A 27,141-nucleotide genomic window follows, 5' to 3' on the forward strand; every position below is an offset into this window, starting at 1 on the left:
TAGAAAATACCCTTCATGAACAGAGCTGAAAGAGACATTTCCAGATAAACAAACACCAAGGAAATTCACCCCCTGCAGATTTCATTAAAGGATATGCCACGGCATTCTTTAGCAGAAGGGAATCTCCAGGATATAAACTCAGGGACACATAAAAGAAAAGTGAACAAAATCAAAAAGCAAATATGTAAGCAGATTAAAAAAATACTGATCAGACAATATAATGTCTTGTGGGGTTTAAAGTAGAGAGAATTACAATATACAAACACAACAGAATGTGAGTTGGATGACATATAAAACATTTTGAGTTCTTTGAATTATCCTGGATGAGGGTAAAAAGCAGCAATTAATATAAACTGAGACAAGTCATGAATGCATGTGGAAATCTATAGGGAGGGAATCACTAAAGCAGTTAAGAAAGGGCAACTCCCAAATTAACAGGAAAAAATCAGATAATGAAAGAATTCAGTAGAAGGTAAGAATGAATATAAAATGCAACATAGGCAGGACAAACAAAGCACTGCAGTAGATTTAAACCCCAAATATCAGCAGTCACATTAAATTTAAGTGGATCAAATGCTTCCATTAAGGGGCCACAGCCAATCTTACCTCTTTACCACCCAATTTCCTTGGACTAACATTGCCACCTTCTGGATGCCACGCAAAACAGCCACGGAGTCAATGGAGGGGCCCAGGAGGCTCATCAAGTTGGCAAAAGGCATAACCTTCACTGAGGACACAGAGAAGGGAAGTCAGACAAGGGAAGAGCCCTGGATCTTTCCTCTGTCCCCTACCAGGTCTGCAGTGTCAAGTTCAAATAGCAAGCCCAGCAAACATATGACAACCAGGATATCAGTGCAGTAACAGCCCAGTGGACCCTGGAGGAAATGTCCATGAGGAACTGGGTATCAGGAGGCACATCCCCTTCTTCGGATGTCCAGAGATTTTAAAACTCCCCCATGATCGTCTGGCTAGTAACTGAAAGAGCCAGGACTGGACCCCAGACTGGTCCAGAGTCCATGAACTTTGTTTTTTGTTTACCCCAACCACCTGAGCCCCTGCCCAAGTGAGCACAGTAGGGCCCAGGGAAGGCCCTCAGTCCTCTGCAGCCCCAGGCACAGCACAGCAGAGAGCTCCCCTCTCCTTGGGCCCCAGAGACCCCCTCAGTAAGCAACTCAGAAGAGCCCAGGGCCTGGGCGTCAGTGCAGAGGGGTCAAGGCTCAAGTCTGTCAGTCACCAACTTCAGGTCCCTACAGAGTCTGGCCCTCAAGAGTTCTCTGAGAAAAAGCCCAGTCCCTGCTGTGTGGGTGCCACAACACAGCACAAGGGACTGCGTTACGACTACAGCCCATGTCCATATGCAGGGTTCAGTATTAGCCCTTACAGCCTCACCTCTCTGAACCCTCATCCCAGCCCCCAGAAGCTACCTTAGTCCCATTTTACAGATAAGCAAACTAAGGGTCAGGAAAATGGGTGACGTGCCCACACTCAAACAGCAGAGGAGTAATGAGGGCGGTGTGGGAAGGCTGACACCTGAGGGTCGCCAGTCTGCTGGACAGTGTCCGTCATAGACCAGGATGCAAGTGAGAAGCTGGGCAAGTGAGAAGCCAGAGGGAGCCTCTGGCCTCAAACTTGGTCCTCAGTCTGTCCCAAACTTAGGAAATAGAGGGCACGATGAGCACCCATGATCACCCACCATTTTTCATCAGGATCTTGATCTGATCGGCCAGGGGCAGGGTGCGCAGCTGGGCCATGGATAGGACGTTGCTGGGGGCCACAGGTTTGTCTCTGTTAGAAATAAAAGCACTGTGTCAGAGGCGGCAAGCAGGGAGCCATGGTGGGTTGTCCAGCTGCCCTTACTCACTTTTCCTCCTCCTGGCTGGGTGGCATCAACATCATGAGGTAGTCACTGTTGAAAGGGGGAGAGAGCACGGTCAGCAGCCCCAGGGTGTCTCTAACCCACTGTACCCATGAACCCACGCAGTTCCCAGGCTTAAGCCTCCTTGCCTGCAGTCCATGAGAGACTCATCCCCATCCCACCCACAGCTAGAGAAAGGAGGACCAATCTCTTTAACACAGGGCAGTGAGGACACGGGGCTGCCTTCCAAAGCCCTCCCTCAGCTACAGAAGGGGTCACAGTCCCAAGGGAAAACCCGCACCAGTGCCAGTCCCAGCCAGGCCCACCTGGGTGACTTGACAAGCTCCGTGTTCTCGACCCCGCTGGAGCCCTGGCACAGCAAGTACTGGCGCTCATGCTCAGAACGGCTGTCCTGTTGGGGGGAGGACCCTTAGCCAAAGCCCCAGGCCTGGCAGCTCCCGCACCCTCTGCCATCCAGTTCTCACCCCTGCCTTACTGTGCTCCAGCTACCCAAGGCTGGCCACAGGATCACATGCAACCCACTGGGTTCGCTACTCCAGGCCTGTGATGTGACCTCAACCAATTACCTTCCAGGCTTCATGGCCGCACAGCACCAGCACGGCGCTCAATGCCCTGTCTGTGACTCTAGCAGTGGTGATAAAAATGACAGCTGACAGTCAGTGAGCACCTACTGTACTCCAGGCTCTGTATCAACGGCTGTATGTATACCAACTCACCTATTCTCAAAATAATGCTACCAAGTCAGGTCTTACTATTATTTCCATAAGAAACAGATTCAGAGAGAGAGAGCAGGTAACTTGCCCAAGGTCACACACTAGGAAGTAGCAGAGCTTCTGGAAGTCCGAGTCTGACCCTGAATCAAAGGCTCTGTCAACACTTATCTCTCCCAGGAAGGTTACAGAAAATCAGGACTCCACCCCAAGAAAAATACTGGGGACCCCTAGCCCGTGGGGTGTTGGAAGCTAATATTCAATTGCTCCTCCCCCCACCATTTTCAAGAACTGGGTTCGCAAGTCAATGCATGAGACGAAAACCAAGCACAGTAAAAATCACGCATAGCAGGTAATATGGTGACTTTGGCCATGTGACACAGATGGCCGATTCTCCACAGAGCACCAGATGATGTGTGCTCGAGTTCAGGGCCCACCGTGCATGAAAAATACATAACCAAAGCCCAGCCGCACTCTGAGTCCAGCGAGATGCTCGCACTGGGGAGAGCCTGGGGCTGCACCCCAAACCAGGAGAAGCAGACCCACCCCCACCTCACACTCCCTCCCTCTGGGGTGCAGAGTACATCACCTAGCATGGAGGACACACTGCTCACCGGACTTAATCTTCTCTCCCTATGGTATCATCAAGTGGCTACAACTGAATCTGAAGGCAGAGGTGAGGCCACGCTGCCGTACTTCCTGAGCACTGGGCTCTTCCCTCAGGACCCCATCCTGCGAGGGTCAACAGTGGCCCAGGGACCCAGCTCACCCTCAGGCCATAGTAGTGCAGGTGGACCCAGGGCTCCTCAGCGTGCTTCTTCTGCAGGAACTCATAGGACTGCACACGGCGCTGACGAGCCTGCTCCGACTCAGGCCGAGAGAACCGCACCTGGGGGATAGGAAGCAGCATGGCCTCATGCCTCAGCCCCACCAGGAGGCCAGATGACCCCACATCTGGGGCATTTTCCACTCCCACCTTCCCCTCATTTCCTGACACAGATGTTTTAAATTCAGTTCTAACCATGTCCCTCTCTGTGACCTGCCAACACAGGCCAGGGAACAGCTTTCTCAGCATACTGCCTGAGCATCGAATCTGTTTCCACTCAATGGTGGCAGCACCCCCATTTTCCTTTGAGAAATACCAGTTCCCCTTTAGTTCCTACCTAAGAATCCTCCCCACAAACATTCTCAGCTACAGGAGTGGGCAGGTAACTCAAACCTGGACAATTTGAGCACCAGATCCTCAGAGCCACAGGGACTGGTTCAGGGTTGGCCAAACCAATGAATCCAGTTTGAAACCTTACTAAGAAGTAATGGGAAAGAAGTTTCTTTTCCCCTGGGGTCTTGGAAGCTGGGAGGAGGTAAGCCTGGAGCTGGAACAACTCTTTCTACCACTGGGGACAGACACCTTGCCTAAGATGCTAAAGAGAAAAACAAAACCCAGAGATGGAGAAATCAGGTCTTGACGACGGACTCTGAGCACCTAAATTCAGCCATACCTAAAGCTGCCCCTCAATTTTTCAGTAACAAGGACCAATACATTCCATTTTTTTCACCTGTACCATTTAGATCTGGTATCTGTTGCTTAGAAGTTCAGATGGAGCCAAGCCCCGAGTCAACTCTCTGTGAATGGATTATAGAATTCAGGGATTCTACAGGGGGCCTTGAAGGCACACAGGCCTAAGATTGGCTTTTTAAAAGGGCCAGCGCACCCTGACTGGTGTTGCTCAATTGGCCGGGCATTGTTCAGCAAAGTGGAAGGTTGCTGGTTTGATTTCCAATCAGGGCACGTGCCTGGGTTGCAGGTTCAGTCCCTGGTTGGGGCACGTGTGAGAAGCAACCAATAGATATTTCTCTCCCTTTCTCTCTCCTTCTCCCTCTCTCTACAAAGAAATAAAGTTGGCTTTTTTTTTAAAGAGCCACTGTCCCCAAGAAGGAAAGGAGTTATCTAAGGCCATCCAATAAGCTACTGAGAGAACAAATGGGTCCCCTACACTGGTTATGCCAGAATTCACTAGTCTTCAAGAATATGCAAACATTCATAACTTAAGCCATAGTATGTACCATCCATATCATACTGCATACATGTGCAATATCTTTCTTTAAATACCTAGTAACTTTAACCCAAATATACTTAAATGGGGGAAACTTTATAAACCATAAATGGAAGGTCAATATTCTTCTAACAATCTTTAAAATACAGGGATAACTATTAAAATAGAAATTCTTCAAACATGCATAACTGAAGAGACTGAATCACACAGTTAACACGGGGCTGTGGCCCTGTTAAACAAGGGTGTCAGGGCACAGGCAAGGTCTGCGTGTGCACTGGGACCCTGGGCTCCTGGACCATGGCTTCCTCTTCCCAGCAATTCCAGGCAAAGCCAGGATCCCACATCTCACACACACGCAGGGCCACCATTCTGTTTACAGCTGGGACAGCTCAGCTGGGCAGAGGAAAGGCTGACTCTCTGGGCAGCCCAACAGGAAGGCTCTGAAGAACAGACACTGTTTCTGCATCTGTTTCACCCCAGAGTGCATATTCTGCATAGACCCTCTCTTGCTCCTTGCTCTCCAGACCACTGAGCTACAAAACCGGCCCTGCTGGTTCCCCGCTATTACCCTCCCTCTTGGGCCAGAGCTCACCGTGATCTGCTTCACATCTTCTTCTGCCTCATCCTGCGAAGAGTCCCCTGCTGCAAGAGAAACCAGACCTGCTCGATGTAGCCCGTTTCCCGCTCTCACTCCCACCCCCATGGAGGCCCCAAGAAGTGGTGTCTGTGAATTTTCCTTCCAGATGCAGGTAGATGCATGTCAGTGGTTCTCAAGTGGGCGCAATTTTGCCCTCACCCCCACCCCAGGGGACATTTGGGAATGCACAGATATTTTTAGGGGTGTTACTGGCATCCACTGAGTAGAGGCCAGGGATCCTGCTAAGTCTATAATCCATCCCTTTGATACTTTCCCCATGGCCAACCCATCCTGCCTAGTCACAGACAGCAGGGCCAGGGCAGGCCAGAGCTCACCCTCATTGGCTGCCTCCCTCTCTCGGTGTTTGGCATCTGCCTTATCCAGGTAGGAGAAGCTGGGCCGCAGCTGCAGGATGCCATGTAAAGGTGTCAGGTGGAGCTCACCTGGCGGAGGAAGAAGCACTTGGACCTGACTCTAGGAACTGAGCCAACCCACCCAGCCTGGCTCAAGGCAGTCAGTCACCTAGGGCTCCAGACTCCCTGAAGGCTTTTGGGGAGGCAGACTCCCCAAATCCAAACCACCTCCCACCTCTGATTCTAGAGCCTTGGGATCACTGGGATGACCCATCTGGCCCTGCTGGACACAGCAAACACACAACTGGGATCAGGACACAAATCCAGATTCAAACCACTTCTTAATGCCTGCCAGCAAACCTTCCTCTACACACATTCAAGGCCCTCCTGACCCTGGTCCCACTGCCCTCCCTCCAGCTGTTTGCTCTGTCCACAGCAGGCAAGTAATCCACAAACACAGACGCTCTTTCCCGGGAAGGCCTCAGTCAGCCCTCCCTCACTGCCTCCCCAACCCCATATATATACCTAGAGTCCCTCCCTCTCTCACCCTCCCACCCCTTCCTGCCAGAACCCCACCCATCCTACTAAAAAGTCAGCTACTTCTTAATGTGGCCAGGGGAGTAGCTGCTGAGGTGAAGGAGCATCTACACAGTCTCTGATGAAGATCATGGCATTTCCCTGTGAACCAGACCGTGCCCTGGGAGGCAGTATACAAAATTTTACAGATGAACGTGGGCTTCACAGAAGAAATTAGGAGGCTAGGGCTCTGTGGAAGATGTCTGGATCCCAGAGGGAGCAGAATGCTCCAGATAAAGAATAAATGGGTGGATGGTCTGGCTGCCAGAATGTGGTGTTAAACAAAAGTATAATTACTTGATGCTACTTTTGATTCTATTCTGTTTCCTAAGTGTTCAAATTTGTTTCATTTATTATTTCACAAACTCTAATATTTCCAGGACCTTGTAATTTGAAACAGCTTTGAAATGTAACTCATTGTACAACTGACCCACTTAAACCATACAATTCAATGTACGTAACATTTAGAATTGTACAAGCAGCACCACAATCAAATTAAGAATGTTTCATCATGCCCCAAAACCCCCTGTGCGCAGTAGCAGTTACTCCCAGTCCCTGGCAACTACTCCTCTGCTTTCTGTCTCTGTGGATTAGTCTGTTCTGGATGTTTCAAACGGATGGAATCACAAAGTGTGGCCTTTATGACTGGCCACTTTCACGTGGCCCAGTATTCTCCAGACTCATCTGTGGACCATATGTCCGTCCCTCACCCCTTGAGATGATGAAGATTCCACTAAGTGGCTACACTACATTGTTATCCAGGCATCACCCCCTGGACAGACAGTTGGACGTTCCCTTTTTTCATTATTATGAATAATGCTGCTGTGAACGTCTGTACAAATTTTGATGTGGACGTAGCTTTCATTTCCCCTGGATAGCTGCTGTCTAGGAACGAAATTGCTGGGTCATAAGAACCTTGTTTTTAAAACATGAGTCTACCACCTGTCTCAAAAGTTATGCTAAGTGTGTCTGTGTCCCAGTTAGGACAATGACCTTGAAGCCCCATCCCTATCAGAACGAGCAGTGACTAGTCAGAAGTCCCTCAAGGTAGCCAACTCTGGACCTCTTACAACCTGTTATTTGCACAATCTGCCTGGCTCTGCAGGTGTCTAGCATTTTAGGGAGGAGGGTGTGGACACGAGACTAGGGCAGGCCTCTCCCAATCCCAGCCCCCACCCCACTTCCCTCCACCATCAAGCCTCCGTGCGCCGCGACAGCCCAGGGTGCCCAGCCAAGGTACCTTGCCTGTAGAGCGCAGCAGCATAGCGGGACGTGTTACTGGTGGTCTGGGAGGAGGAGAATGTCTGCTTATCCATCAGCTTCCTGAGAGCACAGGGAGAACAGGCGTCCAGGGGAGGAAGTGCCTAACCCAGGCCTGGCAGGCACAGCCCCCTCCATCCAGACACCTTCTGAAACCCAACAGCCAGAGACCAAGCCCACAGAACAGGCTATGTGTGCTACAGAAGGGACACTGTGGTGACAGAACCCAAAGTCTGTATGGACCCCAAGAGACAAGCAGAAGATGGGAGCCCCCACCTTCTCTCAAGGGGCCTGGGAAGAACTTGGCGGTAGAAGACTTATACCAGAAGATGTTTTCTGCAGGGAAGGGTCCACACTAGGCACAGCCACTCCAATGTGGATACTGGTGGAGCGACCAGCCATGGGGCATAAGGCCTCAGTGTCTTTAAGGACTTTGTAAGGCTCACTGTTTAACACAATGAAGCTGGAGGCCTGGGGCTGGGGACTCACGAGGAATATGTGCTGGTCTCGTCCGTGCAGGCACCATCCACGTTCAGCGCGATCTGCTCCCCTTTGCTGCGGCAGTAGTTGGGGTTCAGGGTGTCGATGGCCATCTCAAGCTCTACCTGGAGGTAGCAAGCACCCCCACCACCAGCTATGAGGATCCCCAACCACGCCAATCCTGGCCCTGCCCAGACATAGGACAGACACACGTCCCTCCCCTGCGCTATCTAGGCTTCAGTCTACACCACAGAATATAAACCCCAATTCCAACAGAAAAGGCCAAGGTGGTTCTTTTTGTGCAATATAGCTATGTCTTGATTAAAAAATCAAGAAATTTCTCATAAAAATCTTCTTTCTCTTGAAAAGTCAGGGGCACTGGCAATACTAGAAGGACATGGCTCTATGGCAATGGCCTTAGTGCTGCAGCCGCCCCAGCACCAGGTCTCCAGTTGTCCTGGTCCCTACCACCCCACTGCTTACACCAGGCCTGCTTCCCACTGGCCCCCACCATATCTTCTGAACATGAGCTCCCCGTGCCACTTGCTTACTGGAACCTCAACTCTTCCTGGCCTCTCTGGAGCTACCCACCCTCTCTCTACACCCTCTTTATTTCTAGAAACTCCTTCCTTTCTCAGCTTTCAGGCCCTGCAAGTTGCTGGTTCTCCTAACTCTCCATTCACTCCATCTCTGAGATTCCAGTCACCACAGGGCCCATCTCCTCACCTCCACCAGCTCCCACCCAAACCACCCACTTTCATCACAGAAGGCAGCCCCACCTTCTGCTGCTTAGGCTTGATCTTGGCTGAGAGGTGTGGAATGTCATCGTAGGTCATCGAAGCTGGACGCACAGGGTACTGGGGAGGGGAAGGGAGCCATCAGTGCACCTTGCCCAGCCCCAACCAGAGCCACTCAGGGAACTCTGGCCAAAGAAGCCCCACTGAGCCTAGAGGCCCTTGGTCTCCACCCAGCCCCTTTCCCAAGAACTGTTTTAGATGTCTCCGACTTCCAAGGGACACACCCAAGCCTCAGGAACAAAAGCCCACACACATCACCCTGTGGACTCTGGCACCCACAAAACACTGCCATGGGAGTCAAAAGTGATGTCAAAGGTCAAACTACCAGTGTGCAGGCCACCAGATAGAGGAGGGCAAGGGAAACAGACCACGAAGGAGCAGAGAGGGAAAACAAGACTAGCCATGTGCTGCTCACTGCTGAAGCCAGACAAGGCCACATAGGAGTTCACCATCCCAGTCTCTCTCCTTTTGCTTCTGTGTGACTTTCCCATCGTCGAAAGTTAAAGACGGAGAAGGTCTGCATGCTACTGGGTGGACAGACAAGGCAAGGTTTGGACAGACTTTCAAAAAGCACGACAGCCTTGGGAGTAGGCCTGTGGAGGCGTGGCAGTGTATGAAATTAGTGCTCCTCTGGAAGTCACTTTAAGCCAGCTACATTCTAGCCAAGGAAATGGCTGTTTCCTAAAAACTCACTTCAGTAGCAGCACACTGGCCCTTCCATGCTTCCTGGGCTGAGCTTGGGACAGGAACTTGGAGTGCAGGTGCAGGAATGGCCTGCAGTCCGATCTGGAGCCCAGCCCATCTTGCTGGAGCCCCTGCAAAGGGACTGGGCTGGAAAGAGTGCTGCTGAAGGGCACAGGTTCTGCAATCAGACAGCCTGAGTTCCCGTCCTAAGTCTGCCACTAGCTACCTGTGAACTCAGAGGCTAGCTCCTCACCTCCACACAGCACGCATATCCTCACCACATAGGGGGTAGCACACCCTGAACACGCCCGGGGTCACTGCCATCAGCACTAGTCCCACCATCACTGTATGGTCAGGGAAACAGGTGCAGAAGTACCAAACAAGGGCCCTCAGCCCCAAAGCCTATAAAAGCAGTGCCTGGGGACAGGTGGCAGCCCTCATCCCAAAAACATGCTTGGAACACTGCTACTGACATAGGCAAAAAATTCTTAAAATGGTAACCTGGTTGTTAAGAATGCATAATGGTACAAAACAGCCTGGCAGTTCCTCAAAATGCTGAGTTTCCACGTGACCCAGCAAACCCATTCCTAGGGATACACCCAAGAGCAATGAAAACATATCCACCCAAATACTTGTACAGGAATGTTCACAGCAGCATTCGTTATTCGTAAGAACCAGTAAGTAGAAACAACCCAATACCCATCAATGGATGCATGCATAAGCAAAACGTGGTGTGTATATGTCCACACTATGGGCTTATTCCTCCATGGCTGCCTCAGTTTCCTGTCTTAGAAATGAGACACTGACTAACCCACCCACAAGAATGAGAACTGTCCTATCTCACACTCTACGGTCACCCAATGCTCCCAGCCCCCATTTACTGCACTTTCACCACCCCACCAACACCTGCTTTTCCCTCTTTATCTCCAGGTCCCACAATTACCTGAAACAGATAGAGCTTCTCTGCCAGACTTTTGGCCAAGTAGACATCAATCTGGGAACAAGGGAAGAAGATTTAACCAGGACACAGAACCCGAGCCTGACCTGCCCCGCATGCATGAGAGGTAGTGGCTCCAAAGCAATATGGGGATTGAGGGAAGAGCTCAGCTACTGCTAAAACAAAAGGGAATCAAGTCTCCAATGTGGATATATCCAGGGCCCCTCTCCCTTACAGCTCTCAGAGACCAGTACAAGAGTCCACCTGGGACCTCTGCCCAGGTTTACAGTAATCCAATAAAATGGTCTTCCCTGGGGCAGCCCAGACCAGGCAGCATCCCGGAGCTGGAGTAAATGCTTTTCTGATGCAGATGAGCCAGGGGAGGGTGTCTTCCTTGTGCCTTCTACCACCCATCCTGGATCACCTATCACCCTGTCTAGGGTGCTCTACAAGCCTCTCGGAGACTGAGCAGAGACTGTGACCGGCCCTACTTCCATTTTTCTCAAAACTAACCACCCTGCCCCACCCTGCAGCTGCTGACCTTCCTGCTTCCCAGCTCTTCATAGGAAGCATGTACTCTCCCACATCCAGGCCTCAAGGACTAGTGAAGGGTCATCAGGCACAGGTGAGGCACGTGTTAGGGGCCTTCTAGTGGAGGGAACAGCACATACAAAGGCCCAGAGGCTCTAGAGTGTGCCCTAATCTGGGCGACTGAAACTGCCTTCCCACTGTCAGCTTCTTAAGACTCCTCCTTCATTAGTCTCTCCCCAGGGATCCTAGGCTGCCTGAAAAGAGGACAGGGACACTACTTCTCCTCACTGTTGTCACAGCCCCAGGTTGATCCAGCAAATAACTGCTGAATGAGTAAAGTAAAGGGGAGATGTCACACCCACTCATTAATTCAACAAATAATGCGACTGACCATATATTATGTTCAAGGAACTGAACCTGGCTTTGTGGACACAGTGAACAGAATACAAGCTCTGCTTTCACAAGTTTACATTCTAGCAGAAGAAGAATTATGTCTAGTAAGTATTGTGACTAAGTGCAAAGCAAGGCCAAGATAAGGGGCTAGAGTGCTGTGGGGTGAGAAGCAGTGTACCGAGGAGAATGCCACACAAGCACAAGAGTGGTCAGGGGAGCTGTTCTGACAAGCAGATGCTGGATCACAGACCTGAAGGGAGTGAGGGGCTCAGCCCGGCAAGTACCTTGGAAAAGAAACTCCCAGGCTGGCCTGAGGAAGGACAGAAGGAACCCAGCCCCACTGCCTGCAGCCCTGGGAACAGGCACTTCTTGGTAGCCTAGGCAGAGGGTGGGGAGCAGCAGTTACCTCCTGTACGACTGGGTCATCCTCTTCATTGGCCATACTAAGGGGGAGCCAGCTGTGAAATCCTCAGACTCAACCTGTAAGGAAGAGCGAAAGACTTGGCCTGTCAGTCAGCTGTTCAGCCATCACTCCACAGTGCCCATTCAGTGACAGGCACTGCTCTGGGAGGGAGGAGCCCAAGACAAACAGATCTTTCTAGATGTATCTTGAAGTCAGTGGATGGCCAATTATATAATCCATCACCTTCCCAAAAAGAGAGAAACAACCAAACAATGGGTGCAAACAGGCAGATGGCGAGCTGTACCTGTGGGAAAGAATTCTCAGTTTTAAGGGTTTTTTGAGAAGTCACAAAGAACTCACCACCACGCAGGCGAGTGGACCCACAGCCATGATTACAACACTCCAGAACTGACTGGAGGCCATGAGGAAGTTTTAAAGAACAGCCAGAGACTTCTGATCAAGATGGCGGAGGAGGAAACCACTCCTCCCACAGCCACATCAAAATTACAACTAAATTATAATACAATCACCCCTGAGAACCACCTGAACACTAGCTGAACAGAACTCCCACAAGTAAGGATATAAAGAAGCCACATGGAGTGAGGGTAGAGACCAAAACAGGCTGGTCCCATACCCACATGTGGAGGTTAAGAATTGGAAAGGACAGCTTGGCTGCAGAGCTCTCCCGAGGAACAAGAGGTCCCAGACCCACACCAGACTCCCCAGCCTGTAGCACCAGTGCCTAGAAGATAGCCCCCTACAAGAGCTGGCTGTGAAAATCAGCAGATACTCCATGCAGGTGAGATGAAGGGCTGCTGGGAACCCAGCTGTACTCTTAAAGGGCCAAGCACAGACTCACTCACAAACATACTCATTCTGGGCTTAAGCACTTGTGGTAGCAGCTCAAAAAGTGCTAGGGACATACAGCGTGAACCTGAATCGACAAACTTCAAGACAAGGGCTGGAGGAGCGAGTTAGGGGTAGTTCTCTCCAGGGACAGAACTGCTGGAAGGTGCCACTGTTTCTTTGTTGAGCGCCACCCCCCGCCCCAGCCCAATCCCAGCCAGGACACAGCAGTGTTAAATCTAAGCTCTCTGTTAACCTACCTAACATCTTTCACCCCACAGAAGTGATTCCCTGAGACCCTGTCCCACCCAACGCAGATACTCAGCCAGAGCCTTTCAGGAGCTCCTTTACACAAGCAGCCTGCCTTAAGCTCAAGCTGAGGACTTTCCTAAAATCTCTCTAAGGTCCACTAAACTCACACAAGCAACGGCTGGCCTCAGTGTGCCGCATACCTCTTTACTAAGTGGCCTCAAGCCCAGCACAAGCAGTAATCAGTCTCAACTTGCATTGTAACTCCCATCATGTGGCCCCAAACCTGGCATAAGCTACATTCAGTATTGACTTGAATAGAGCTTCTACTAAAAGGCCACAAGCCCAGCACAAGTGGCAGCTGGCCTCAGCTCAAATCATGGTGCCTACCAAAGGGTCCCAAGATGGTCATTAGTGGCAGCCAGCCTGGGTTTTCTCGGCAGAGCCTCTTCCAAGCACCAACAAGCCCAGCACAACTGGCAGCCAAAAGCAGATCACTTTTAGCTTATACCAAGTGACCCCAAGCCACTCACAAATAGTGCCCACCTTGGCCTACACTGGAGCCCCTCCTGATGAGCCCCAGAACCAACAAACCTGATGACCAGCTTCAGATTACAGCAAAGTACCACCCAATTAACTCCACAAACAACATATCCAAAGGATTAACTCAACAGGCACCAGAGCCCCACGAAAGCAAATCTCATTCTGCGGGGTCAACACCTGAAAACAGCTTGTCCGCTAAAGTCACGCTCAGCTGTCAGAGCCTGTCAGCCTGAGGGTCAATCCTACCCACTGATGTGCCAACAGCAATACAGGCTCAACTACAATAGGAGGACACACACAACCCACACAAGGGACACCCTTGGAGCACCAGACTCAGGTAACCAAGATAACTACACCACTGGGCTCCACAGGACACCTACTACGTTAGACCATTATACCAAGACTGGGAGATGTAGCATCTCTACCTAATACATAGAAACAAAATTCAAAACACTGGTTATAAGGATGCTTAATGAACTTAGGGGAAAAGTATTAGTAGATGAATTCAGTGAGAACATTTACAGAGACAGAAAACATGAAAAAAGTCAGAAATGAAGAATACAGTATCTGAAATAAAGAATACACTAGAAGGAATCAACAGCGTATTAGATGAAGCAGAGAATCAAATCGGCGATTTGGAAAACAAGGTAATAGAAAACACCCAATTAAAACAGCAAAAAGAAAAAAAAAAGAGTCCAAAAACAAACAAACAAACACCCCAGAATAGTTTAAGGGACCTCTCGGACAATATCAAGAGTAACAGATTTCACCTCATAAGGCTCCCAAGAGTGAGAACAAGGGATTGAAAATCTATTTGAAGAAATAATGATGCAAAGCTTCCCTAACCTGGCCAAGGAAACAGATACAAACCCAGGAAATGCAGAGACCCCAACAAGATGAACCCAAAGAGGTCCGCACCAAGACACCTAATTAAAATGCTGAAGTTTAAAGACAAAGTGAGAATCATAAAAATAGCAACAGAAAAGCAGTTACTTAATGTACAAGGGAAATCCCATACGACTGTCAGCTAATTTCTCAACAGAAACTTTGCAGACCAGACTGAATTGGCATGAAATATTCAAAGGGATGAAAAAGCAAAAGAACTACAACCGAGACTACTCTACCCAGCAAGCATAACACTTGGAATCAAAAGACAGATAAAGAGCTTCCCAGACAAGAAAAAAACTGAGTAAGTTCACCATTAAACCAGTATCACAAGAAATGTTAAAGAGACTTCTTTAAGTAGAAAAGAAAACATAGTAAATATGAGTAAGAAAAGACGGGGGAAAAAATGCTTACTGACAAAGGCAAACACATAGTATCGGGTTGACCAAAAAGTTTGCTTTTTCCCATAAAACTGCTCTAGCAGTACTTAGTTGTCTTTAACTTCATTTGAAACAATTTTGTTAGATTATATTGTGGCAGTCATCATATCAGCATGCATTAAAAAGAACACATCAAAACTGGGGAATTTTTGTGCAGCCATTTTAATACTGAAGATGGAGGAAAATATGCAACATTTTCAGTATATTATACTTTATTATTTCAGGAAAGGTAAAACTTCAACAGAAATGCAGAAAAAGATTTGTGCAGTGTATCGAGAAGGTGACTGCTCCGATGTGTCAAAAGTGGTTTGTGAAATTTCATGTTGGGGATTTCTTGCTGGATGATGCTCCAGTCAGGCGGACAAGTTGAAGTTGATAGCAATCAAATCGATATATTAATTGAGAACAATCAACATTATATGACACATGAAGTAACCAACATACTCAAAATATCCAAATCAATAGTTATTGGTGAAAATTAAAAAATATGCCTTTTATTTTATGGAAAAAAAGAAGCAGACTTTTTGGCCAACCCAATAAGAACAGTTGATTCAACCAACTAAAAAGCTAGTACTAAGGTTAAAAGACAAAATTAGTTAAGATCATGTGTAATTATGACCATAAATTAAGACACACACAAAAGAGTAAAAAAAATAGTGACCAAAACATAAATGTAGAGGGGGAGAGTGAAAATTGCAGTGATTTTAGAATGTGTTTGAACATGACTCTCAACATAAAAAAGACTTCTATAAACATAGGTTGGTATATATGAAGCACCTCATACCCATGAACCAAAAATTTACAAGAGATAAATAGTTACATCTCAGTACTAGTCAGCTTCAGAATTTTTCAAACCTTGTATTAGTTGCCTTTTGATGAGAAAAAAATGTTTCAGCACTCGGTGCTTGCTCAGGACTCATAGCACTTGCTAGAACTTGTATGAGTCACAATGTTGCACTGCAAGAGAAAGTGCTTCACTGTTCAGAACTCCTCAGTTTTGGCACTCATCACGAGTTCTGGAACAAATTAATGAGTTCCAAGGCACCACTGTACAAGAGGTAAAGAGAAAGGAATACAAACTATAGAAAGTCATCAACATATAAGAAAAGACAGACGAGAATAAGAAGGGAACAGAGAAGAATGACACAATCAGAAAACAATAAAATGGCAATAACTATGTAACTATCAATAATTGCTTTAAATGGAAATGGACTAAATGCTATAATCAAAAGACACAGGATGGCTGAATGGATTAAAAAATAAAACCTGTACATATGCTGCCTGTAAGAGACCCACTTCAGATCAAAAGCCACAACACAGACTGAAAGTAAAGAGAAGGAAAAATATATTTCAAACAAATGAGAATAAAAGAACTGGGGTAGCAATAAGCAATACACACATCAGACTTTAAAACAAGGATATAACAAGAGAAAACGAAGGGCATTTCATAATAAAGGGATCAATGCAACCATAAGATATAACTCTTATAAACATATATGTACCCAACTGGGAGCACCCAAATACATAAAGCAAATATTAATGGATATAAAGGGAGAGACTGACCATAAAAAAGTCGTATGAGGGACTTAAAAACTCCACTGACATCAATACATAAACCATCCGAACAGAAAACAGAGAACAGTGTCCTTAAGTGACACAGTAGGCAAAATAGACTTAATTGACATTATTAGGACATTTCACCCAAAAGCAGCCAAAAATATACATTATTTTCAAGTGCACCTGAAACGTTTTCCACAATAGACCATGTTGGGCCACAAAACAAGTTTCAATAAAATGACAATAATCATTATCATGTACCTTCTCCAGTCACAATGGTATGAAACTAGAAATCAATTACATGAACAAAACTGAAAACTGGGGGGGGGGACCCAGAAACACACAAAGGCTAAATAACACACTATTAAACAATGAATGGGTTAATAAAAACATCAAGGGGGCTATCAAGATACTGTTAGACTAATGAAAACACAATGACTCTAAACCTATTTATTGGACACAGCAAAAGCAGTTCTAACAGGAAAATTCACAGCCTACTTCAAGAAACAAAATATTCAAGGTCTACTTCAAGAAACAAGAAAAATCTCAAATAAACAATCTAATCATATACCTAAAGAACTTAAAAAAAAAAAAAAAAAGGAAGAAAAACAAAGCCCAAAGGGAGTAGAAGGAAGGAAATCATAAAAATCAGAGAAGAGCCCTGGCTGGTGTGACCTAGTGGATTGAGTGCCAGCCTGTGAACCAAAGGGCTGCCGGCCAGGTCCCCAGTATGGGACACATGAGAGGCAACCACACATTGATGGTTTCCTTCTTCTCTTTCTCCCTCCCTTCCCCTCTCTCTAAAAATAAATAAATAAAATCTTTTTTAAAAAATCAGAGAAAAAAATAAATGAAATAATATAAAAAATACAAAAGACCAAAGAACTCAAGACCTGGAAAGATAAACAAAATGGATAAAGTTTTAACCATATTCACTAAAAAAAAAAAAGGGCAGGGAATAAAATAAATGAAAACAGAAATTAAAGAAGACACATGACAAATACTACGAACAATTATATACCCACATTTTGGTCAACCTGGAAAAATGGATAAATTCCTAAACCGTAGAGTCTCCCAAGATTGAACCAAGAAAAGAAAATGTAAGCGGACTGATAACTACTAACAAATCAAATCAGGACTTCTGGCCAAGATGGTGACAGAGGCAGACAGGACTCCCTGCTTCACACAACCACATCAAAATTACAACTAAAATATAGGACAACTATTACTCAGAACCATCAGAAATGGAGTTGAATGGATGTCTGACAACTGCGAAAGTGAGTTGAGTGGAAATCTAACAACTACAGAATTAAAAAAACAACATCCATCCAGACTGGTAGGAGGGGCATAAACGAGGAATAGGCTGGCCCCACACCTACGTGTGGTGGATAAGAATTTGGGAGGGATATCTCAAGAGTGAGGAGTCCCAGACCAGGACCAGGAACCCCAGCCCAGGATTCCAGTGCCAGGAAGATAAGTCCCCACAACTTCTGGCTGCAAAAACCAGCAAGGGTTGTGTCGGTTGAAGAAACTTCTGGAGCCCCAAGCAGTTCCTCTTAAAGAACCCACACAAGGACTGACCTAGTCAGACTCACTCCTTCTGAGGTCCAGCATCAGAGTAGCAGCTTGAAAGGCACCAGTGGTATATACAGAGGAACCGAAGTGTCTGGCACAGGGTGAGCACAGGCCGTTGTCCCTTTTCTAAACCCTCCCCCGACAGAGCCAGTAAAGTGATGCCATATCTGCGACTTCATCAACCTGGCTAACACCGTTTGACCTGCCTTGGAGATCCTTAGAGACTGCCCCACCCAACTTAAGATTGCTCTACCCAGCAAAGATAACATGTAAATTCAAAGGGCAGATAAAGAGCTTCACATAAAAGAAAAAACAGAAGGAGTTCACTACCAAACCATTATTATATGAAATGTTAAAGGGACTTATTTAAGAAACAGAAGATGATCAAAACTATGAACAATAAATAGATACCTATCAACAATTGAACCTAAAAAACAAATTAAGCAAACAAGAAAAACAGAGACAAAATCATGGATATGGAGAACATTTTCGTGGTTGCCAGATAGGAGGGGGTTAAGGGAGAATGGATGAAGAGGTGAGGGGATTAAGAAGCATAAATACAAATGCATTTGAACAAAAATAAATAAATAAATGAATAAATGAATAAATAAATAAAGCAAGCATAAATAGGTAGTTACAGAATAGCCATGGGGATGTGAAGTACAGTATAGGAAATGGAGCAGCCAACGAATTTACACACATGAGCCATGGACATGAACAATGGTGGGGGGATGGCCTGACGGAATGGGGCTCAGGGGGTAATACCAGGACAACTATAATAGCATAATCAATAAAATATAATTTCAAAAAACAAAAAATAAAAAATAGTTCTATAAAGAATCAAATTAGTAATAAAACTCCCAACAAACAAAGGTCCTGGCCCAGAAGGCTTCAGAAAATTTACAAAATATGCAAAGAATTAATACCTAGACTTCTCAGACTATCCCACAAAATTCAAGAGAAGGGAAGGCTCCCAAGTCATCTTACAAAGCCAGCATTACTCTGATTCCAAAACCTGATAAAGATGCTTACTACAAAGAAAAAAAATTATAGGCCAAAATCCCAGATAAATGTACATGCAGAAATCCTCAACAATATATTAGCAAACCAAATCCATCAATACATTAAAAAGATCATACACCATGATCAAGTAGGATTTATTCCCCGGATGCAAGGTTGGTTAATTTATCCACAAATAAATTAACATGATATACCACAAAAAAACTGAAGGATACAAACAAATGATTATATCATCAGATGCAAAAATTGCACTTACAAAATCTAGCATCCATTTATAATAAAAGCACCCAACAAAGTGGGACTAGAGGGAACAGACCTCAACATAATAAGGCCATATATGACAAATCCACAGCTATCATAATTCTCAACGAGGAAAAACTAAAAGCATTTTCATTAAAATCAGGAACAAGACCGGGCTGTCCGCTTTCACCACTTTTATTCAACATAGTATTGGAAGGCCTAGCCACAGCAATCAGACAAGAGAAAAATAAATAAAAGGCATCTGACCTGGAAAAAATTAAACTGTAATTATTGCAGATACATTATATAGAGAACCCTAAAGATTCCACCAGTTCAATAAAGTAATAGAATACAAAATTAATATTCAGAAATTGGTTGCATTTTTATACACCAACAATGAATTGTCAGAAAGAGGAATTAAGAAAACAATCCTAGCTGTGGCCCAGTGTCTCAGTTGGTTCGAGTGTTGTCCTATGCGCCAAAAGGCTGTGAGTTTAGCTCCCGGTTAGGGAACATACCTGGGTTGTGGGTTTGATCCCCACATACAAAAGGCAAAACAATTGATGTTTCTCTCTTCCCTTCTTCTCTTTCTCTAAAATCAATAAACATTATTTACATAAGGACTTAAAAAAAGAAAGAAAGAAAACAATCCTAGGCCCTGGCCAGGTAGCTAAGTTTGTTAGAGTGTTGTCTATATACACCAAGGTTGCAGGTTAAAGGTATGTGCAAGGTATGTGCTGGTCAGAGCACATACAAGCAGCAACCAATGAATGCATAAATAAGTGGTAAAACAAATCGATGTTTCTTTCTCTCTAAAATCAATAAACACTCAGAAAATTATAAGACAGCCCTGGCTCATGTGGCTTGGTGGGTTGAGCAAAGGCTTGCAAACCAAAAGATCATCAGTTCAATTCCCAGTCAGGGCACATCCCTGGGTTGAGGGCCAGGTCCCCAGCTAGGGGCATGCGAGAGGCAACCATCAATGTTTCTCTCACACACTGATGTTTCCCTCCCTCTTTCTCACTCCCTTCCCCTCTCTCTAAAAAATAAAATCATAAGACTAATTAAAGAAAAAAGTCGAAAAAGATCCTAATAAATGAGAGCATATACAACGTTCATGGATAGGAAGAGTTAACATCATTAAAATGTACATACTGCCCAAAACAATCTATAGATTCAATGCAATTCCGATCAAAATACCAATGGTGTTTTTCCACAGAACTAGAACAAATAATCCGAAAAGTTATATGGAACTCCAAAAGACCCTAAATAGTCACGGTAATCTTGAGGAAAAAAAGAACAAAGTTCTAGGTATCATGCTGTCTGATATCCAACTATACTACAAGGCTGTAATAATCAAAACAGCATGAACTGGCATAAAAACAGACACAATGATCAATAAAACAAAATAGAAAGCTCAGATACAAACCCATGCCTATACGGTCAATTAATCTATGACAAAACAGGTAAGAATATACAATGGGATAGACCATCTATTTAATAAATGGTGTTGGAAAAACTTAACGGACACATGCAAAACTGGACTACCTTCTTATACCATATAAAGAATAAACTCAAAATGGATTGAAACTTAAATGTAAGACCCAAACCCATAAAACATCATTGTTAGTAATATTTTTTTGGCTATGTCTCCTCAGGCAATGGAAACGAGAGAAAAAAATACACAAATGAGACTATATCGAACTAAAAATTTTTGGACAGTAAAAGAAACCATGAAGAAAATGAGAAGACACCCTACCAAATGGTAGAAGATATTCACCAACAGTACACATCCAATAAGAGATTCATATCCAAAATATATATAAAGAACTCATACAAACTTAACACCAAAAAATAACCAAAATTTAGAAATGAGCAGAAGATCTGAATAGACATTTCTCCAAAGAGGACATACAAATGGCAACAGACATATAAAAAGATGCTCAATGTCAACTAATCATCAGGGAAATGCAAATTAAAACCAAAATGAGCTAACACCTCACACCTGTCAGAATGGTTATCATCATCAAATCAACCAACAATTAAGTGCTGGCAAGGATGTGGACTCAGGGGAGCCCTCACGCACTGCTGGTGGAATTGCAAATTGGTGCAACCACTATGGAGAACAGTTTGAAGGCCCTTCATCCTCAAAAAATTAAAAACACAACTAAGATATGACTCAGCAATCCCACTTTTGGATATTTATCTGGAAAAATCCAAAACATTAATTCAGAAAGATAGCATGCACCCCTTTATTCATCACAGTGTTATTTACAATATCCAAGATATGGACATAATCTACATGTCCATCAATACATGACTGGATAAAGACATGGTACATGAGTATATACAATGGAGTATTACTTGGCCATAAAAAGAAATAAAATCTTGCCATTTGCAAAAACATGGGCGGACCTAGAATTATATATTAAGTGATATAAGTCAGAGAAAGACAAATACCATTATGATTTCACTTACACGTGGAATCTAAAAAACAAAACAAACAAAATAGAAACAGGCACGGAGAGACAGACGACCAAAGGCATGGATACCAAAAGGGAGGGACAAAGGGAGGAGGGAATGGATGAGACAGGTGAGGGGTTTAGGAAGTACAAGTTGGCAGAGACAAAACTGTCACAGAAATGTAAAGTGCAGCATAGGGAATATAGTCAATAATATTGTAATAACTATGTTTGGTGCCAGTGGTACTAGACTTAATAGAAGGATCACTTCGTAGATTATATAAATGTCTAATCACCATGCTGGGCACCTGAAACTAATATAAAATAATACTGAAGGTCAACTATTAATTGAAAAATAAAAATTGTGAAAGACTCAGATGTCAAACAGAAACAGCACACAGTCCCAATATTTTTAAGGTGAACATGTCTCTCATATTTGATTTTCAAGCTGACTTTAAGCCCAACCCCAAATGAGATAACTCTCCTCTCTGCGGTAGTTTTATGTGTGTATAAAAACAACCCCCTTCCATACTTTTCTCCAATGTATTTAATTATCCTGTGAAGTGACATGATTGTCCCCATTTCATGAGGAGTAGACTGGAACTCACAGACATTTTATGTATCTTACCCAAAGCTACACAGCAACCAAGAATGAATGCATAAATAAGCGGTACAACACTTCAGAGCCATGCCACTAGACTAAAGGCAACAGCAGCTCTATTCAGAGGAGGAAAGGGAGGGGCCTTCCTGCTGCAGAGGGAGTGTTAGGACTTGGTCTTAAACGATAGAAGGATTTGGAGGAGCAATGAATGCAAAGAAGGGATTCCAGCAACAGGAAGCACTTAAAGTACCTAGAGGTGGGAAGGCTGAGGTCTCCATGATCAAGCTGGGCTGACCTTCCCTATGCCCAAAGGGAAGAGATGGTTAGTTAGCAAGGCACCTGGATACCCTCAGATCTCAGCAGTCCCCAAGACCTCTACTTTTGGGTAAGAACAGCACAATCTTCATCTTATCTACTTAACACCTGAACTATGTAATATGTAAATGGGCATTAATATCTTCACCATAGGATTCAATGTCATCAAGGACCCTTGTTCCAGCCACCACTTGAAATCATCTATCTCACTTATTCCAGATACATGTTCTGAACTCTAAGATTGCTCAGGCCAAATGCTGGCATCATCCTTGATGATCCTCTTCGTTTCACTCTACACTGGCAAATCCTATCAGTTCTATCTACCTAGCAACTCCCACTACTGCCTCCCCTGTCCAGCCCTCTCATCTCCAGCCTGTGTTACTGCCACAGCCTCCTAACTCGTCTCCCTGCTTTCACCCTTGTCCCAAACAATCTTTGCCCAACCTCTCAGCCAGTGATGCTTTGGAAAACCAAGTCAGATCATGTCACTCCTCCATTTTCAAAGGCCTCCCATCTGACTCAGAATAAAAGCCAGTCTTTACCATCCCGGGAGGCCAGAAACAAGCCTCCTCCCTGCCTGTACCTCTCAGGCCTCACTGCCCACAGGCCTTCTTCTCTACTGTCCCCTCCTGCTGCACCTCTGAGGCTTGGTAACTGCTCTACCACCTGATAACAGCAGGGCTCCCTCCTTCATCTCTTTCTTGTTTTTGCTCAAATGTTACCTCATCACTAAGATCTTCCCTGTCCACGCAGTTCAAAACTGCACCCTCCCCTTCCCTGCTCCGGTTTTCTCCGTAGCATATATCACTACCTGAGTTTATAGCTCTGTATTTATTATCTGTCCCCACGCCCCACTACCACTAAGCTGTAAGGTTCTAGAAGGGCAAAGATTTTGGTCTACTCTGTCCTTTGCTGTACACCCAGTGCCTAGCACACAGCAGGCACTTATCACATATTTGTTGTCTGAATAAATGAATCACAGGAATGTTACTTAATAAGGAACTCCCAAGGGTCTGGGTAGAGGACGATCTTAGAGTGGGAGATAAAAAGCCAGGAGAGGGAAGCAGGCCACTGCAACAAGTTAGGTGACAGAAGACTGGGTGAAAACCAGGAGCCCCAAATCCACAGCTATAGGTCCCTTCTAAGGACCAGACAGGGAGCGATGGATGGGAGGGCCAAAGACCCTACCTGTCTCCACTGGCTGCCAAATGCCACAGATGTCAAGTACCTACCTTCTCTTTACCTGGCTCTGTGGACACCTGAAAGACTGGGGACTTACAGGTGGGGTCTGGGAGGAAACCAAGAGGCAATCGTTCCTAATCACAGGCTTTCTCAGCCATTGTTGGGCTCTCTTGGCCTCTCCCCAGTCGCGAGGAGATCCTCCCTCCATGTAGGACATCTGATTGGGTCAAAGGAGGGGTTTTCACCTTCCTTCACCTTTCCATCATCCCATCCAACTCAGTGGCTTTCAAAGCTTACAGGCTAAGACCCATAGTAAGAAATCTATGTCATATAAATGACCCAGAACATATATACAATCATGTAACAAATTAAACAAGGTTTAACAACCATGTCTGTCCCGACTCTATGTGAGGCTCTCTTCCTTCACTCATTAAAATTAAAAATGCTGGTTAATATCCCAAAATGATTTCACATCCCACTAATATATCTTGACCTACAATTTAAAAAATACTGCCCCAGCAACTGTTCCTATAGCCCCTCCTTCCTACCTCCAATCCTCCCAGAAAAAGCCAGTGTCCTAGTAAAAAAAGTAAATCACATCACCTCCCTGCTGAAAACCCTTCAACTGCCAGGCATAACTAAATCCAAACTCCCTCCTGTGGCCCCAAGGCCCTGCATGATTTTACCCCTGCCTTTCCCTCAACATCCACTTGGCCAGGTAGCCACCAGGGAGAGATAGGTTCCCTGACCGCCCTATCTTAAAGCATCTCCACCCCAGACCCCTTCCCAGTCACTAACACCCCTCTCTGTTTTAGTTCCTTTGTGGTTCTTCTCATAACCTGGAACTACCTAGTCTATTTGTTTATGTGTTGTCTATCTTTTGCAGTAGAATATAAACTCCATCACGGCCTCTCTGCTCCAACCAGAAAGTGGACAGAATTACAGTACATTTACTTCATCAAGTTGTTAAGGGGATTATTCTGTGTCATTTTTAAAAAATTCAGACTGTTCTTCCAATACCTGGAACAGTGCCTGGCATGAAGTAGACATATCGTATTTTTGCCGTGTATAATGTGCACCCACATTTTTCGCCCAAACTTTCAGGTAAAAAAATATTTTAATTTTTAATTCAATTTTTATTTATGTATATTTAGATACTTGTTTTTTTGTACTATAAAGGAATTTTAGCATTTATTTTTGGACATATTGTGGTACAAGAAATTTTATGTGACAATTACAAAACACAAGAACAGACACAAGGTATCTACCCGTGTATAATGCGCATCCTTATTTTCCCCCCAAAAATTTGGGCCAAAAAAGTGTGCATTACACACAGCAAAATACAGTTATATAGTACAAAGAATAACTGAGCAAATGAGTACATGAAAGGAGGCAGTCACAAAACCTGAACCCAGAGAGCCTAACTCACTCCCCACCAAAGGGCCATACTCATGGTTTGGGCTTCATGGATAGTTTAGGACAGACAAGGGCTGTGACCCAGACAGGAGCAGGCTTCCAGCCACCAGAGGCCAAGCTGTGCCATAACAGCAGTGACCACCTGGGCCTCAACAGGAAGTCTTGTGGCCATAAGGGTACTGTGGCAGTGGCTCCATGGCCGTGGGCACAGGAAACTTCCCTCAACAGTGAATGGCTCAACAAATGGTAAGGGGACAAGGACACCAGGTGGCGCTAAGAGGAGGTCGAGAGCAGAGGAGGTACCCAGGCCCACAGTTGGGTCCATCTATGCTATACCCAGGAATCTAACCTGTCAACCAATGAGAAAAGCAGAGGCCAACTTCAAGAGCTCCCCAGCTATCAGAAGGAGTGAGAGAGGTCTGAGCTGACAAAAGACAATGCAGAAAAGGATCGGAGAGGAACCCAGGGCCAACAATCTCAAGGCGAGGCTTCTAGTTGACTCTATGCCTCTAGAACAGGCATCTCCCTTCTGAGTCACCTGTTCCCAACTCTGTTAAAGGCAGAGCTGGCCTAGGAGACAAGAACTAAGTAGCCCTAAATGAGGGTCAGTCCCTTCTCTATGGAGGTCACATAAATTCTCATTTAATCATCTCAATAGCCCTATAAATCAAGACTTATCATTCCAGCCCTGGCCTGCTAGCTCACTTGGTTAGAGTGACCATTGGGTGATTTGCCAAGGTTGCAGGTTTGATCTCTGGTCAGACCATATAAAGAATCATCCGATGAATGCATAAATCAGTGGAACAATGAATCGATGTTTCTCTCTAAAAATCAATAAAGTTTATTTAAGTTTTGTTTGTGTTTTTTTTTTTTTTAATTTATCATCCCCAAATAAGAAATGAGGAAACTGGAGCTCAGAGAGTAACTTGCCAAGGTCAAGGCGCTGGAGAATGTCAGAACCAATACAGAATCCTGGGCCGAGCTGATGTCAAAAATCTTTATTCTCATTCTTATCTACTGCACTGCACCCCTCCTTAACAGCAAGCTGCATGGTACAGTGGGCAAGAGCCCGGACTCCGGAGCGTAACTGCACAGGTTCAAACCCCGCGTTTGCTACTGCACATTCCCCACCTGAAACTGTCGCATCTTGATAGCCTCCAGTAATTTTCACCTCAGAAATGTTTATAACAAACACAGAATGACGACAAAGGCCTAAATACTATAATAAAAAGATTTGTCATTACTTGGCAATCTATTTTCTTTCGTCCTTAAAAAGGGACTGAGACCTAGCAACGCGTCACACGCCGCAGGCTGGGGCTCACCTCCCCGATCTTACTCTATTCCGTTCTCACCACACCCCCAGGAGGTAGGAAAGGTCTATGAGCCTATTTCACAGATGAAGAACTGGAGCCACTGCTGGAACTTCGGAGCAAGCATAAGAGAAGGACCGTCCATACTTAAGGTTTAGCCAAAGTGCTCAATAACACCGCCTCCCACCGAACGGTCAGGGCCAGGCCAGCGCACACAGCAGGATCTTTATGAACTCCGAGCGGTGGCCCGGAAAAGAGAACACAGAATCCGGGCCGGGTGGGGCTGACATGAACCAGCTCGAGGATGGCAGTCTGATCCTCCCCCTCCCATAAGGGCGGGCCACGGCCCCAAGCCTCCCCCGTGGGTGGTCAGGCTGCCACGCCGGCAGGGCACCAGCTGCCTCCGGACTGGTGCTCCCGTAGGAGGTCCGAGCCGGACGGGGCATGCGAGCAGGGCCCTGAGTCACCACCGGCAGCTGCGTCCTCCCTGAATATCGGGCCGAGGTCGGAGTGCGCGGCCGGCTGGGTCTCTTGGGGCAGGCTGCCTCTCCCCTGGGCTAGAAGTCCCTTGGGCACAGCGCGGGCCTCTCGGCCTACTCAGCTGCCCAGCCCTAGCCCATCTAGCGAGTGCGGAGAGGCTCAAGAGCGGCGGGCGCTGCCACCTTGGCACTCACCTCTGAGCGGCGGCCGCGCGCGGGCGGCGGCAACGGCCCAGGTTCCCCGCAGTCCGCAGAGGTGGCGGCAGCCGAGATCTCCGTTCAGGGAGCAGCCATGTTGCTGGTGGAGAAACTCTGGCGGACACGTGGGGG

At 45.9% G+C, this 27,141-nt stretch overlaps 1 protein-coding gene across 2 annotated transcripts in view; it reads right to left on the reverse strand.

Moving 5' to 3' along the window:
- POLR3E (RNA polymerase III subunit E) overlaps positions 1 to 27,136 on the reverse strand; it is a 38,553-nt gene extending 11,417 nt beyond the window's left edge. Inside the window, exons 1-14 of one of the 2 annotated variants that reach the window (XM_054580909.1) lie at positions 27,007 to 27,136; positions 11,695 to 11,768; positions 10,371 to 10,421; positions 9,437 to 9,589; positions 8,726 to 8,803; positions 7,956 to 8,071; positions 7,447 to 7,529; positions 5,613 to 5,720; positions 5,233 to 5,282; positions 3,356 to 3,475; positions 2,182 to 2,267; positions 1,862 to 1,906; positions 1,694 to 1,785; positions 607 to 727 (exon numbers count right to left, since the gene is read on the reverse strand). In XM_054580909.1, coding sequence (XP_054436884.1) covers positions 607 to 727; positions 1,694 to 1,785; positions 1,862 to 1,906; positions 2,182 to 2,267; positions 3,356 to 3,475; positions 5,233 to 5,282; positions 5,613 to 5,720; positions 7,447 to 7,529; positions 7,956 to 8,071; positions 8,726 to 8,803; positions 9,437 to 9,589; positions 10,371 to 10,421; positions 11,695 to 11,730 — 1,139 coding nt within the window. In that variant the 5' untranslated portion in view covers positions 11,731 to 11,768; positions 27,007 to 27,136. The remainder of the gene's footprint in view (positions 1 to 606; positions 728 to 1,693; positions 1,786 to 1,861; positions 1,907 to 2,181; positions 2,268 to 3,355; positions 3,476 to 5,232; positions 5,283 to 5,612; positions 5,721 to 7,446; positions 7,530 to 7,955; positions 8,072 to 8,725; positions 8,804 to 9,436; positions 9,590 to 10,370; positions 10,422 to 11,694; positions 11,769 to 27,006) is intronic. The other variant, XM_054580910.1, reaches the window with a different exon arrangement.
- Between the last annotated feature and the right edge of the window lie 5 nt (positions 27,137 to 27,141).

The sequence above is a fragment of the Pteronotus mesoamericanus genome, unplaced genomic scaffold (genome assembly GCF_021234165.1).
Source record: "Pteronotus mesoamericanus isolate MK-2021 breed Mesoamerican mustached bat unplaced genomic scaffold, CSHL_Meso_final contig_64, whole genome shotgun sequence".
NCBI lineage: Eukaryota > Metazoa > Chordata > Mammalia > Chiroptera > Mormoopidae > Pteronotus > Pteronotus mesoamericanus.